General features: G+C 49.2%; 1 protein-coding gene across 5 annotated transcripts in view; it reads left to right on the forward strand.

Moving 5' to 3' along the window:
- Nucleotides 1–15,130, forward strand: part of NFATC2 (nuclear factor of activated T cells 2) — an 82,107-nt gene that overhangs the window by 31,823 nt on the left and 35,154 nt on the right. For all 5 annotated transcript variants that reach the window (XM_072917013.1, XM_072917015.1, XM_072917012.1 and 2 more), the window contains exon 6: nt 8,122–8,262. In XM_072917013.1, coding sequence (XP_072773114.1) covers nt 8,122–8,262 — 141 coding nt within the window. The remainder of the gene's footprint in view (nt 1–8,121; nt 8,263–15,130) is intronic.

The raw sequence follows: 15,130 nt of genomic DNA on the forward strand, positions 1-15,130 counted from the left end.
GATTTCACAAATATGCAATGAACAGTTTTCCTCTGCTTTGCTGAATGAGTCACCCCTTTAGCAGAACCTGTCTTGCCATAAGTCATGTGAAGAAAGCCATTGAGTCTCTCACGTGTGAGTGTGTTTATTGAGATGCAGACTTTGCTTAAATACAACTGCTTAGAATGAGAGGAGCCAGTCCTGGGTGGGAAATCAAACCTGCTAGTGAGTTACTGAAGGCAGCTTTTTAAAAAGCAGCACAAATGAATAACCCAGGCAAGGCTGGGAGAGGATGATGGCTCTGGATGATCTTTTGGCAGTGATTCTGAGAAGGTACCAGCTGCCAGAGCCTTTCAGCAGCTGAGTGAAGCCTCTGGGCTCTGTGATGGGGCAGGGACAGCAGTGGGAGTAGCCACCACCTCTGTCCATAGGAAATTGTCCTGTTCCTTCACGGGAGCAGTGGCTGAAACAATAGTGGCCTCCACCCCAAACGTGTCCCTGCTGGAACAAAGCTCCATTTGCCAAAGGAAGCGCTCAGTGAGGAGCTCCCGGGGTGGGGAAACTCCAGGTGGAACTCCTACACCCTGTGGGCAGGAAAACAGCACCGGGCAGGGGCAGGCTGGCCCTGGGTCCCGCAGGGAGCCCCACAGATCACCCCCCACCTACTCACATTCTCCTCAGGAACAGCAAGCATGAGTAAGCCAGGCATTCCCACAATGGCACCTTGTGTTTGTGCCATCTCTGCATTTCAAGCAGAAATCCAGGCATGGTTTGCAGAAAAAATCACATTTTTCTGAGCTGTATGCACACACCTAATTTGCCTGTGCAGTGACTGCTGTGGCAGAGCCTTGGTTAAGATGTTGAGGCATTTATTCTGAGATGTCTTTGCACTGAGGAGTCTTAGGGGTATTAAAAAGCCAAGAGTGGAGCTACCAGTATAAGTGGCTTATTGTTAGTGTGGGTTTTTTTTTAATAATTAAATTATTAAAATGTTGGCTGCATAGAAGACGGCAAAGCTTCTACAAGAAAAAAAAATTGATCCTCAAGGGAATAAAATGAGAAAGTTTTATTTTTGGAATAATAGATATAAAGGCAGTTTGGGGAGATATGTTAAGGACTGCTTTTCTGAACTCAAGGAAGCAGGGAATGAAGTGATCTGGAGTACTAAGCCTCTGCCATTTAGTGTGTATGTTGCAGTTTTAGCACTCTTTTTGCATTTCAGTGGCCCTTCCTGATCTCAGCCTGGTTCTGGGAAGATAGTTGAAAACATCAGGGGGCTCAGCCAGCATTAGCAATGCAGCCTAGATCTTACTAGAGGTGGTGAGCTCAGCTTGTCCCAGCTCTGCACACCTTGCAGGGCTCCCAGGCACTCCCAGGAAAGCTCAGGTGCCCTGCCAAGAAGGGGCCCTGGGGCTGGGGGATGTTTTCTTCTTGTCCCACCTTCTGTGCTGCTGGGGTTCACTTTTCCCCCACTTTGTTTTCTGGTTTGTTTGGGTAGTTTTTGGCCTGGCCACCTGGGAGCCCTAATCCCAGGGGCGTTCCTCAGGACCCCTCCTGTCTGGTAGCAGCAATGATGTCCCTCTGGGAGAGCCTTGGTGAGCAGCAGCTCCAGGACCAGGGCCCATTTCCCTTCCCAGGGCTCCCCCAGCACTGTTGCTACCAACAGAGTATCCCAGCTCTCCTCCCAGAAGCTGATCCCGAGGAATTCCCACCAGTGTCAGCAGATCATTAGCTGCAGTGAAGCAAGAACTGTGAAACAGCTGCTTTTCAGAGGGCTGCTTGATTCCACCTCATCTGTGTCACATTCAGCACTTGACAGATTTTCGGAGGGGATTTCACAGGTTCAGAGCATCATCCGGAGCAGTTCCTCCCCAGGCAGCTGTGTGGGAGGATGAGGGGGTGATGTGTTGTTAAATGATCAGTCCTGCCTTAAAATGGACCTCAGACCCAGACCAGCCTGCACAGTCCAGCAGCTTTTTCCTGCTGCTGGCTCATCCTGAAGCCACTGAGGAGGCAAAGGCGTTTGAAATCCCTCGGACAGTTGTAGGGACGGGCCGTGGCTCAGCCAGGTGAGGAAGGCACGCTGCTGTAGGTGCGTGCTGGAGGGTGAAAGATCCCTTCTGCTGGTGCAGGCTGAGTCAGGGAAGTGGCAGCGAGCCCCACGGGGGTGGCTGGGATCAGAGCCCGTGTCCTGCTCAGCCTGGCTCCTGCCCCTCGCTCTCGGGTGTCCGGTGTCCATCCCTGCTGGTGACATTGCAGCTGAGGGGTGGCTGAGCTCACCTGTCCCTTCCAAGGCAGCCCCCTGGGAAATCGCTCCTGGAGAGGTTTGGCACTTGCAGCCTGCTGTTTCTGAGCCACGAGGATGGTTCCTGTGACATCAGCTCCGTTCTTTGCTGTCACCAAGAGCTGGAGCTCAGTCCTTGGGGAGTGGGTGGGCTCTGGGGTTACAGAAATTGCTGACACAGGGCTGCCCCTCTAAGAGACAGATTTCTCATGGCCTCTGGGAGCTCAGGCTGGGTGCCCCAGTTCTCTTTCCACTCCTCAGCTGAAGCATCCTGGAGCAGAGAAGGAGCAGGATGGAATCCAGGGCAGTAGGGCAGCTTGTTGTGCTCCGTGCTGTCAGCCACCAAAAACTGCTTCCTGCAAATGTCTCAGTGTGTCCTCCTCTGTGCCCCAGTCTTTATTCTAATGAATCCTGTTAAACCTTCCAAAGCCTGTCACAGCTCTTGCTTTGTGGAATCCGTGTTTGCTGACTCCGAGCTGTGCTTGTGAATCCCTTAAAATGCAAACTTAAATTGCACTTGGCACGAGAGAAGGAGACTAAAGTCTTGTTCTTATAATAGATGTTCCGAGGTGGTAAAAAAGCAAAACAAACAAAACTTATTGCTAAAGAACCGTGTGTCCATCTAGAGGAATGTAAATAGTTTCTATTATTGACCGTATTTTGTTCCATTAAATTGGGTCAAATTTCTTATTTCCCTTCAATCAATTTCCCTGGAAGTTTCCTTTATTTTTCTCTCCTTCTAGTAGATTTTCCCATAATATTAGACAATCTGAGCCTATGATTTGTGACACATTAATAACTACAGAGGAAAGAGCTAGTCATGTAAAAGAATGTTGTCTTGGCAAGGCAGCGAGTGCTTTTCCTCAGCTGGGAGTTGTGCTGCTTGGAGCACAGCAGCGGGCAAGAAGGAGCCCTGCTTTATTCAGATGGAAAAGCAGAAACAAATGGTCTCTTTGCACTTGGGAGATACCTCTTTGCAAGTGTAACCATAACCATGATTGTTGTGGGAGTGTCATGGTTTCTGGTTGAATTAAATTGATTTTTCCCCCCTTTCATTTCAACTTCAAGACAGTCACACAGTTGGCTGCAAGTGCAGCTGACAGAAAAACTGCTGCTTTCTCTAAAGAACATCTTCTCTCTCCTGAAGCACAGCGTGTAAAAGCTAATTCTGACAACATTTGCCACTCTGAGCGTGCAACTGAAATATTTCAGTCTTTAAAGCTGCAGGCAGAGTGAAGGGGATGCCTGCCCCTCCTGCAGGCTGCCAGGGCTGAGCTCCTGCTTGCCTCAGGTCTCTGCTGGTGGAAGGGCAGCCAGCAGAGCCCAGGGAGCTCTGGGTTGCTGAGCAGCATTTCGGGGAGCACACCCGGCAGCAGGACTGGAGGGGAATGGGGAATGCTGTGCATGCCCACAGAGGTGGCACAGGGTGAGCCCAGCCGTGCCTTTCTGTCACTCTGCACAGGCTGGCTGCTGGGCTGGCTGCACTTCACAGAAAGCATCACACTGATCTGACACTGTGCCACGGCTGCTTGTCACTCCTCCCCTGCGAGGACATCGTAAATTATCTGCAGAGGAGGAGGTGGAGAAAAGCTCTCTATTTTTGGTGCTTTTTGCTTGGATGGCTCTGCACAAACTGCTGATTAAGTCTTGCTGGCAGCAAATTAGAAACTGTTGTCAGTCACACTGCGTTCTTCTTTTCAGAGTGTTTAGACCACATTCTCAAGGTTTCCCCACGAGGGCTGGAAATTAGCTTTATTTACTTGGTTTGTGCATCTTCCACTGCTGCATGCTCCTACCAGGAGGGAAGTTATCCTGTCCCTCTGGTCAGAAATTTGCTTCTCTCTAGGGTGCTTTGCTGATGTCTCCCTGGCTGCTGGAGATGTCTCCTGCCCTTGGTCCTCCCTGGCTGCCCAGCCTTTGTCTTCCCCACCTCAGAGCTCAGGATGCTTCAGGGAGTGATGGAGGGGACCAAAATCTCTCAAACATTAATGAGCTGGACAAGTGTTGAGCACAGCAGCTCTGCTCCTGTCAATCCTACCACAGGCAGCTCGTGGTAAATAAACCCAGTGTGACAGCAGGAATGAAATATTTGCTTTGGCTCATTGAGGTTTGCACCGAGGTGGAAGAATTAATCCCATAACAAATTACACCTCTGCTGTTGCTCCCAGGGGTCAGGGTTCCTTTAGCAGCAGACATCCTGCTCTATCTGCTCTTCTCAAACCCAACAGGAGTCAGTGGCTGGGTCAAGAGCCTCTGGAGCTTTGGAAAGACATGTAAGGGGTGGTGAATCCCAGCTTGAAGGCTTCCAGCAAGCTGGGGTGAACTGGGGCTGCTCTGGGCAGGGTAAGGACCAGAGAGGGATCTGAATAATTGTTCTGGTGAGGCCACTGCACTGGGGTGCCAGTTGTGACCCCACCTCTTAAGCAGCCACATTTTTGATGATTGGCTTGGGAGTTAATCAGAGGTAGCAGTGGCTTTGTCCTTGCTGAGCTGCAGGTGAGGCTCAGTCCTGCTCCTCCCGATCAGGTGTCACAAGGGCAAAACCTCTGATGGTCAGCAGTGGGACAGCAGAGAACCGAAGCTCTGGAGTCAGGTGTTGGAGAGTGTGGAGGGGCTCCAGTGCAGCAGAAGTTCATCACAGAATTATAGAAGGTCTTAGCTTGGAGGAGACCTTAAATCTCCTCCAGTCCCACCCCGTGCCGTGGGCAGGGACAGCTTCCACCAGGCCAGGCTGCTCCAGCTGGGACTGTCCCGTGTCACCTCCCAGCAGCAATGGGTGGCACCCTCCTGGGGGAGATTTGGGGCTGCATCAGACTTGTGCAGCTCATCAGTTTTCTCAGAACACCCCTTTCTTTCCCCTGAAGGCCAGATCTCCTCTCTGCTGCAACAGGAGAGGTGTGGATGCTGTGGGGAGGCAGGAGCCACCTTTGGCTGCCTTGGCCGGGTGTGCATCCCCTGTGAGCTGCCCAGGGATTCAGCCACGCTCAGCTTCTCTCCAGCTGCGGGCACAGGGCAGGGGGCTGGAGCTGCAGGAGTGGGTGGGCTGTGGGCAGCAGGGGCTGCTCCCTGCAGGCTGAACTCCCCAGAGCTCCTGCAGGGCTCTGACAGGGGCTCCCTTTCTGCCCGGTGTCACTGCGTGCATTGTGTTCCTTGGCACCACGAATCCATGACATCTTGATTTGCAAACAGTCAAATAAAATAGAAAAATAATGTCCCCTGTTAATAGGTTGACACACTGCTTCAGGCCAAGTGTGAGTATTTCTATAGCATTTGCTTTGCTGCCTTGTGTCAGTAACTGTTGCTATTGAAAGTAAACACCCCAACTGGTTAAATCAACAGTGTTTTGTTTATTCAAAGCTCATAAACTCCAGTAGCTGTAGGTCACTTTATGAAGTGCCAACCCCTGGGGGAAGAGAAGGAATAGTGTGAAATTATTGCATGTAGTGCACCCATCATGAGCCTTAGAGGAAGGGGATTTATTAGCAATTAATATTTCTTGCAGAGGAAAAAAAAATAATCCTACTGAGGCGGCTCCACACTGAACCCTGAACCTCTGTATGGTGGAAATGGGGAAGGGGGTGAAGCCTTCTTACAGGCTTGGGTGAAAAAAGAGACCTTGGAAAATGAAAAGTGGTTGGGGTTTTTGTTGTTAGAAAAGGGTTTCGGACCACCCAGAGGGAGGAGAAGAATTCAGGTCAAACAGGGCAGGAGAAGCCTGGGTTGGTGTTGGGGAGCCCAGCAGAGCTCCGTGCTGGGACTGCTCTGCCGAGGCACAGCAGGTTCCACACCTCCTCCTGGCTCAGGGCAACTCTCCTGGGGTGCCCACGGCCGTGCCAGGTGCCCCAGCTCCAAATGGAGCTGAGACGGGCCAGAGTCACTTCCAGGCTGAAATTTGTCCTTCCTCGTGCAGAAAAAGCCTTGGAAACCGCTGTTCTGGGATGGCAGGTACCAAGCTCTCCATTAACACAACAAAGCTGGAAGGAGATGTAGGTTAATCTGGAATTTTGATGACTTAGGATGTTTTGGAAGCAAAATTTGGTGATTGAATAGGAATAAGGAGTGTCCAGAGCATTACTTAAATACTTAAATGTTTTCTCTGGACTGTTGTAGACATGCTTTTTAATGATTGCTGTCTGCTTTTAAGCCTTTGAGGTTACAGAGCTGTCTTTGTGATAAATCCAATTAGGAGCCCATCAAAAATGTGAGTATTTTGGGAAATAAATTAATCCTACAGCCATGTGAAAGAAATTATCAGTGTCTTTGAAAGTAATCTGAATATATAGTTTTTAACTGGCAGTATATTAGCCCAGATGTTACATACTTGAAAAGAGCAATGAGTCCTAAAGTAGTTCTAAATAGATTTCAAAAATGCCCTCTCAAATGGCATAAGAAAGTTACAATGTTGAATTACCTTTATTCTTTACTCAGAGCAAAATCTGTCTCGTGACCGAAGGGTTCAGCAGAGCTAGCAAAGTTGCTGTGAAAGGTTTAATGCTTGAGTTTTCTCACCAAATACTCCAACGTTTTCTCCAGGTGACAAGAGAATTTTGTGTTTGGGAGGGTTGCAGAGCAGCAGAGCGGTGCCAGGTCGGGTCAGAGCTGCCTGGGCGTGGGTCAGGGCCAGCACGGCACATCCAGATCACTTTTCCTCATTCTGCCTCGGCAGCCAGCGGTGCTGGGGAAGACACGAGTGCTCGGGGTCTCCGTCAGGGAGAGCTGGAGTCCAGCCAAGGCAGCTGGGAAAGAGATGAGCAGGATCCTCTGGAGGCCCTTCAGTTGGGCTGGATGGATCTGGAGGAGTCGGAGTGCAGGTCATGAACTCGCAGCTCACCAGCCCCACGCCGCTGCCCACCTGCTCTGCTCGCAGGGAAGTGCTGATGTTTTCCAGCTGTCTGTGCTGTAGGGAGCGGTTCTCCCATCCCCACTGCCTTCAGCTCCTGCTGTTCAATAGCCAGCGCTGGGGATGGCTCTGCAGGACGCTCACCAGGGCTCTCCAAGGCTTCTCTGAGCATGCAGTGGCTGTTTAATGGCATCAGAGGGAAGTGGCTGGAGAGATGGTGCTGAACTGGTTTTCTGGCTGGGGAAAGAGAGAATAACTTCCTAAAGTCACGCTCCAAACTCTTGGCCAAGAACAGTAAAGACCTTAGAAAGCCTTGCTGACATCCGTGTCCACCTGGATCCCACCTTACCTCTCCTTCCCTTGCCTTTTACAGCCTGCCTCAGTCTGTGACACAGGGCCCTGCTCCTCAGGTGTTCAGGCTTCTGCAGAGCATGTTTGGGGAATCCTGGGCTGCAGCACTGCTGGGGTGACCCCTCCTGACCACCCCTGGGGCTCCGTGGCTGCCCCACCAGGGCTCGGTGCCCGCACACGGCGATGGAGATGGAGCTGTTGTTGGCAACCCCCCGTGCCAGGCCCTGCCCTCTGGGATTTTGGACAGGAGGTTCACTTTTTTTTTCCCCTCTGAAGGAATTCAGTGTTATTCAGTGGAATCCTCCGTGCAGGTGGAATTTTTGGGCTCTGGGGCTGCAGTGTGCCTGCACTTGAAAATTTGGCCGTTGGCTTGGAAACAGGCATGGGCAAGTTTCAGCTCATTCATCCAGGCTGTCCTTTCTCAAGGACAAGGAGCAGGGCCAGCACAGCTGAACCACTGCAGCCAACTCCTGAATGTTTCCAAATAAAATGCCTTGAGTAAGTTTATTTTTCCCTCTCAGACCTAAATTTAGCACCCTGGAGAAGCTGCTTTGGCAGTCAGCGGATGGTAACGATGACAAGATCGATCTGTGGATAGTTCTGGGAAGATTTGGAAAGTCCTGGTAAAACAGAGTTGGTTTCATTCATGTTTGCAATTTGTCCACAGCCCAAAGGTCTGCTCATGAGCTTCCAATGGTTGAAAGACAAGACATTGACAGCTGCCTGGTTTATGGAGGACAGCAGATGATCCTCACTGGACAGAATTTCACAGCAGAGTCCAAGGTGGTGTTCACAGAAAAAACATCAGGTAAGGCAGGTTTTTCCTAACTTTCCCTAACGGGATAAAGCAAATCTGTACTGCCAAATGTCCTCATAAGATTTGTGCTCATCACACTCAAGTGAGTAGTCCCATTCAAGTTCATGTAAGTAAAACCATGTGAGTAAAGTTAGGCTTGGGAGCAACTGTTTGTGTTGTTGCTTCACAGGAATCCAGGCACTGGGAATCAGCAGGGACAGGATTTGTTACCAAAGAAAGGAGATGAGCACTACATGTTCCTCTGTGCTTGCTTAATCTCATGTTTAGTGAATGCTACTGTAGAAATCATCATTGAAATGAACAATTTATTGAACATTTTTATTGGACTACAGGCAAAGATTGTGTTTTCTTCACTTTAGAAATCTGTGGAAAAAAACTAAACATAATGTGTCTTTTTGTATAAATTAATTTTTATACAGAATGATATACAAGAATCCATCCCTTCTCCTTGCATATTTCTTATTGTAAACTTTGTGTTCCCTTTTTGCTATTAAGAAAACCTGGGGCTTGGAAGTTTTCTGTCAGTGAGCCGAGGTAGAGGTATCTTAAGTGATATATCCAGTGCCTTGCAAGGAGTTTAAGAGATTGCATTGCCCAAGTGAGCAGCGTGTGCATGACCTATGGAGTAATGCCATTGGAAAAAAGTGAGACTTGAGCCAAAAATGAATGTACATTCATTAATGTACATGGGCACCAGCTGGTGACATGGGGGGAAAAAAGCATCCTGTGGCTCCCAGCTCCTTCCCACAGCAGCAGCAAGCCAGGCTGCTTTTGCAGATATGAAAGAGCTGGGGAGGTTCAGATGAGCCTGTGCAGTCAGAGGATTTCTTTTGGCACGCTCTGTTTCCTTTCAAGCCCATGGATTAATTCCTTCCCACTGGGCTGCCACTGTTCCACCGTGTCAGCGCCTCGGGAAGGTACATGGGAACATCTTGGCAGCCTGCAGTGCTACCTGTCCCAAAAATGCTCTGCAGGAGCTGCAGGAGATGAGCCACTCAAAGGAGGCAGCTCGAGGAAACGTCCCAAACGCCCTGCCCCTGTTTCCATGTGAGAGCAGAGAAGGCTCTGGCTGGAAGAGATGTTAGAAAGTAAAAAGAACAACAACATTTTCCACACTAAATCTAAAGCTTTTATTCACTGCTGGGGAAACTGCAGGGTTTTTTCATCTTTTTTTACCTCCTGGTAGGGGAGAGACAGGGCTTATCCCAGCAGCAGTGCCCAGTCTGGAGCAGGGATTTGCTTGCTGGTGTTCCATATCCTGCTTCCCCCAAAACCTCGGCCTCTTCAGGCAGTCTCAGTCTGCTGGGCTCTGAATAAATGACTGGCAGAAGGGGATTTGGAGGATGGGAGGTCCAGAGTCAAATCCTCAGGCTGAATCAGAAGTCTGTGTGGTTTGCAGTGGGGTTATCTGGGGGACTCCGTGCTGAGTGGTGCTCTGTGTGTTCCATAATGCAGCAGCACCTCTGGCAGAGATGCCCTGAAGTGCTTTTAAATGAAAATTTCTTTATTTCATAGGTATATCCTAAGGTGAGGGAGGTTAAGAAGCTGAGCTGGACGTGCAGATCATGCATGGGCTGAGTGCAGCAAACTGAGAATTGCTTTGTGCCTGGCCTGTCAGAGGTTGATGAGTGTCCCAGCTCACCTGAGAATCAGGATCTTGTGCACCTGAGGCTTTCAGGCTCCCTCATTCTGCACTGTGGCCAATTCTAGATACCTCTAGGATGTGTGTGCAGAGCTGCCATTGCCGTGGGCTGCAGGAGCCCGGAGCAGTGAGCGCTGCTCTGCACCCCGGCTGTGATGGAGCAGCGGGTGGAAGGAGGAGCAGCTCACCCACGGCTGCCCTGCCCTGCACAGCCCGTGCAGAAAGTGCTGATGAGCTGCTCAGGGGCAGGGGAAGCCACAGGCACCGTGCTGGGGGAGGATGGCAGCCCAACTCTGCTGCCCCAGCTGCAGCTGCTGCGTCTCTTCCCGAGCACACCGCTGCCTGTGAGACTATCACACCTTTGTCAGGGCAGGAAGATGCAGCAAGCTCGCAGGGGAAGCTTGGTTTGCTTAGAGTTTCATTTTAACAGCTCACAAGCCTTGTCAGTGCTAGCAAGTGGTGCTGGATTTCCCATTTTTGCCACCAGTTTTTGCTGTGCTGGTAACAACAAGGGTGAGAGCAGCGGTGTGGGCGATCATCCCGCTGCTTTTGGCGTGCCAGGCTCCACAGAGCTCCTTGGCTCGGGTGTTTAGGGTGACAGTGGCAAGGCTCTTTTTTCCCCAGAAAAAAAATCTTTCTTCAAGTATTTTTGTGCAGCCAGATTTGCTGCTGTTCATTGTTCCACAGACTCCAAACTTGGGGTGCCGTGGATCTGGGACCCGGGTGAAGCCGTGCTGGGAAGGCATCGCTCGCTTTACAGAGCTGAGGGAGCTGCTGCTGGGCTCACAACTGTAAATTAGGCTTCACCCCTCAGGGGAACACTCAGAACCTCTTTCCATTTCCTCTGGATCTTGTAGACGATTCTTCACCCGCCACTAGCAAGGCAGAGGAACGTGGAACTGGCCACATTTGTGACAAGAATGCGTGTCTCCGTGAGCAGTAACGACCAGGCTTTATTTGTCTTTTCACAGAATTGCAGATAGCATGTTTTTCCATAGAAATAAATACCTGGAAAGTAAGGGCCGTTCCCCGAACTGGGGGGGCTGTCATTGTGAAAGTGAGTGTCCGTGTCACGCGAGCCGCAGGGAGCTGGCAGGGGACAGGGCTGGGACAGGCTCACGGCAGGAAACGGCAGCAGGAAACGAGTGAAGGGGCTGCAGCTCAGTGCTCTGAGGGATGAAGTGCTCGTCTTTGAAATGCTGCTGCATAAATAGCATTCATTTTCTGCAGGCTGAAGTTTTTCAACATGCAGCCTCAGAGTTCTGAGTTCTTCTTACGGTTGTCTTGCTGATGTGAGGTCGTAAAAGGTAACTGCTGTGAGCCAGGGGAACTCATGAATTCCCTGCACGTAAAAACAGAGTTTGGCTGAGAGAGTTTGAAGATCTGAACTTGGAGACACGTAACTGAGCCCAGCTAAATTAAAGTAGGTCGGGAAAGCAACTAGATTGGATTGTATTCTTGTCATTTTGATCTGGAAGAGAAAGCTTGAAAAGCAGTCTTGGAGCTATCAAGGACTTGGAATAGGGTGAAGGTTAAGGGTGTTAGTGTTTGGTTGGGGCCCAGATCATACAGTGCAGTTAAAAAAAGAAGAGTTTTGGAATTCCCCCTTTTATTTATTTTAATTGTCATGTAATAATTTGCAAGTCAGATGCTGGTTGCATTGTGTTTACTCCCGTTTGTGTACTGGTTACTGCTGCTCTGCTGTCAGTGATAGAGGAGGTTCATGTTTCTTGGGGAGAAAAGTGCAAATGGGCTGTGATTTCTCCTGCCAAACTCTTCTGGTGGCCACATGGACACCGTGAATCATCTCTAGGACCATGTGGGTGGTGGAGGAACAACCCAAACACAGTGTCCATCCTTGGAGAGGCTCCACCATAAATCTCCAGCTTGGGCAGGGGAAGGGGAGGAGGTGCTGCCTGTGCCCTTTGAACTGGGGCAGCTGCCAGGGTCCCCAGGTGTGGGCATCCACAGTGACCAGATAAACATGCCCAGCTCTGGAGCCCTGCAGTGGGGTTGGACACACTTGGATGTGTCCTGGCCAGGGCAGGCTCAGGCTGTGGTGTGCAGTGTGGGACTGCTGGGCTGAGCTTTTGTCTGCACAGTGCCCAAAATGCTGCATCCCACGTGCTGGAAACAAGCCATGGAATGTGTGCCTGCAGGACACGGTGGTGGGATGGCATCAGGGCAGGTTTCATGTGAGGAGGGTGCTGCTGTGTGGGTTTGATGGCAGGATCATGCTCCTTTTGGGAGAGGTGAAAGGAAATTCCAACTCTGTCTACAGCAGTGCTCCCCTTTGTGCTAGGTCAGCTCCTCACTGTGCTCCAAACAGGGAGCTGAATCCCTTTTTGTATTCTGACAGTTTGGTGAATGATCCAAAAACTCCTGGGGAATGCAGAAAATAGCAAATGGTTTTCAGCAGCTAACCCTGTGAACTTAATAATGCAACATTAATGGTGCAATTTTCTCAGGCAAATTCAAGATAAAATAGACAAAAAGCTTTTTAAAAAACTTTCAGTTTCTTCCCAGGTTCATTCAAAAGAGATGTTTACTACTTGAACAAATAAACAACTTTAAATATTGAATGTGAGGGTAGTGGGTATTAATCAGGAGGATTGGTTTGCCTGGTTCTGCTGTGCAAATTAGAAAGTTTCAGGGTAATTGGGGCCTTTGCCCTGTGCCTTTCCTCGCTGCTGTAGCTGCTGAAAGCCAGCAAACCTTTCTCCCCAAAGGTTTCCTCCTGGCTGGAATGTGCTGCCTGCCCCAGGTGCTCTTGTAATCCTGCGGGGCAATCGCCTGACCAGGGATTCCAAAAAAACACTGCAAAACAGGAAAAAATCTAGGGCTCACACAGAGAAAAATGCAGGAGAGTGTGGCTGCAGAAACGGAGTTGCCATAGCTGTTGGAGACTCAGCGAGACAGGGTGGAATCCAGTGTTTTGGAAGGTTTCCCCGTATGACACAAGATTTTGGAATTTTACAGCTGGTAAATCCTTATTAACACAGGCAGCCACTGCTGGCCTGGATTCCCTGGCTCACTCTTGACAATGGGGGCGCCTGATGGAAGTGTGCCTGGTCCTGATTATTCAGCTTAATTGTTTAGGGAGAATATTAAAAAATAATCATAATTCTTGGCATAAACAAAAGGCAGAGAGACAAGCTCCCATCACCTGTTGACAGAAAACTGATCATGAAGAAAGCTGGCATGGGGAGTGGAATTCCCTGTTCTCCCACTTAGTCATCGCATCCTGGTGTGACTCATTTTATTACATGGAGGTTCCCAGTGGTTTTATTTTGAGAGAAGCTTTTGTTTAATAATTTATATACACACACACACAAACACACTTATAATCTTAAAAAAACAACAGATCTATTCTGATGAATTGGCATAAGGAATCATCTGGAAGAGCTCTGGAATGAAGTACTGTTCCTCCTGCTTCACTGTTCAACTACTGTATTTATGTTTGATTTTAATGGGAATTGAATTCCTCAACAATAGATGGGGAGAATTCGCCTCTAGACTTGTTCTCACTGTGCAAAATGTCAGATTTGGGGCTGGGCTGCCTGGTGGATGACTAATCCATTGCCCTTTTACCTCCCAGACCTTGCCTTGTATCTCCAGCCTTGGTGACTCAAACTTCTGTCCTCAGTGCAATGAAGGCACTGGCCTCTGCTCCTACCAAACAGAGCTCCATTAACTGCAGTGGGCAGTCTTGCTTCAGAAAGAAAAAGAAATCCATGAAAATGAAGCTCAGGAATAAATTTAATAGCTCTACTCTTCATGAGTTTTAAATACACTCATGCTGTGTTTGCTGTAAAGCTTGAAAATTGTTTTGAAGTAAGAGCTTAAAAAGGAGACAACTGCTCAGGACCAGATGCTGAGCAGCCTCATGCTGACTTGAAGCAGAGTAACTTCCCAGTGAAATCAGAATTTGTCCCTGAATTTGTCTGGAATTTGTCCAGAGCAGCAGAGATTCTGAGTGAAGGTTCCTCATAAGGTTTCTGCTGCCTAGAGTGGTTTTGTCCTTTTGGAAACCATTCAGTGCTCTCCCTTTGTTCTTGGGGTGGCTCTAAAAACCCTTCTTTGTTTTCCAGAGATGTCTGTCATCTGCTGATAAAAGCTGACAGAGAAAATTGCTGTGCTTTTCTGGAAGGCCTTCCAAGAAACAGAGGGAATGGGGACAGTTCCCTGCAGGCCCAGGGGGACTGTGCAGAAATGTGCAGAAATGTGCAGAACTTGGCAGAACTGTTCAGAACTGTGCAGAACTTGGCAGAACTGTGCAGAACTGTGCAGAGCTGAGCAGAACTGTGCAGAACTGAGCAGAACTGAGCAGAACTGTGCAGAACTGTGCAGTCAGAGCCCTGCCCCTCTGGTCACCAGGCTGGGTTTCTCTGGGGAACCAGTAACAGGTTGTTCATTAAGTAATTTGTGTAATGCTTGACTGAGAAGCAGTGTACATTTGCAGGCCTAAAATCACGTGCAGGCGTGGAATCCCATCCAGAATCAGCACAATAGTATATTTAGTCTTCAGCTGCAGAGAACTGCAAGGAACATTTCCTGAGCCTCTCAGCCCATCAGTCATGCTTGTTCAAATAAAGCAGTAAGTTTGTTTCCCTGCTAGTTACTGACCCCAAAGCCATGAGTAAGGGATCCTGAATAATGTGTAAAGGCTGTAACTGGTTCAGAAAACCTTTAATTGGCTAATTAAAAAGAGTCCTATGAGGGGCTGCAGAGAATCACCCCAAATGTTCCTAATGCAGACTGACGTTTTGATTTCCCCCATTTGAAGCAGGGCTTCGGTACGATCGCAGTTTGAGTTAGGAAGGGTAGAATTACCTTCTTCCAACAACTCATTCATTCCCCCAAAGAGTGCTGACACAATCAGATCTCTCATCGGGGTTTAATGCTAAGTCTCACAGCCCTGAAGCAGCACAAAAATCTCTATTTCCTGAACATTTCACTGACCTGTGGTGTTAAAGACTTGCCAACTAAGACAAACCATTAAATGAGCAGGGAACCACAACAGTAAAAATATTGCATGAAGCAGCCATGGCTGGTAAGGCCTCAGGGTCTAAATCCAAGAATATTTTATCATCTTGAGAGCAAGCGCTGCCCTTTCCAGAGGCAGGGATTGAATTCCCTGCGGTGGAGGCACAGTTTGAAAGGCACCACACACGCAGACCTGGCTCTGGGTTCCTCAGTGATCCTTTGCAGCTTTCT

Source organism: Taeniopygia guttata, chromosome 20 (genome assembly GCF_048771995.1).
Source record: "Taeniopygia guttata chromosome 20, bTaeGut7.mat, whole genome shotgun sequence".
Classification (NCBI taxonomy): domain Eukaryota; kingdom Metazoa; phylum Chordata; class Aves; order Passeriformes; family Estrildidae; genus Taeniopygia; species Taeniopygia guttata.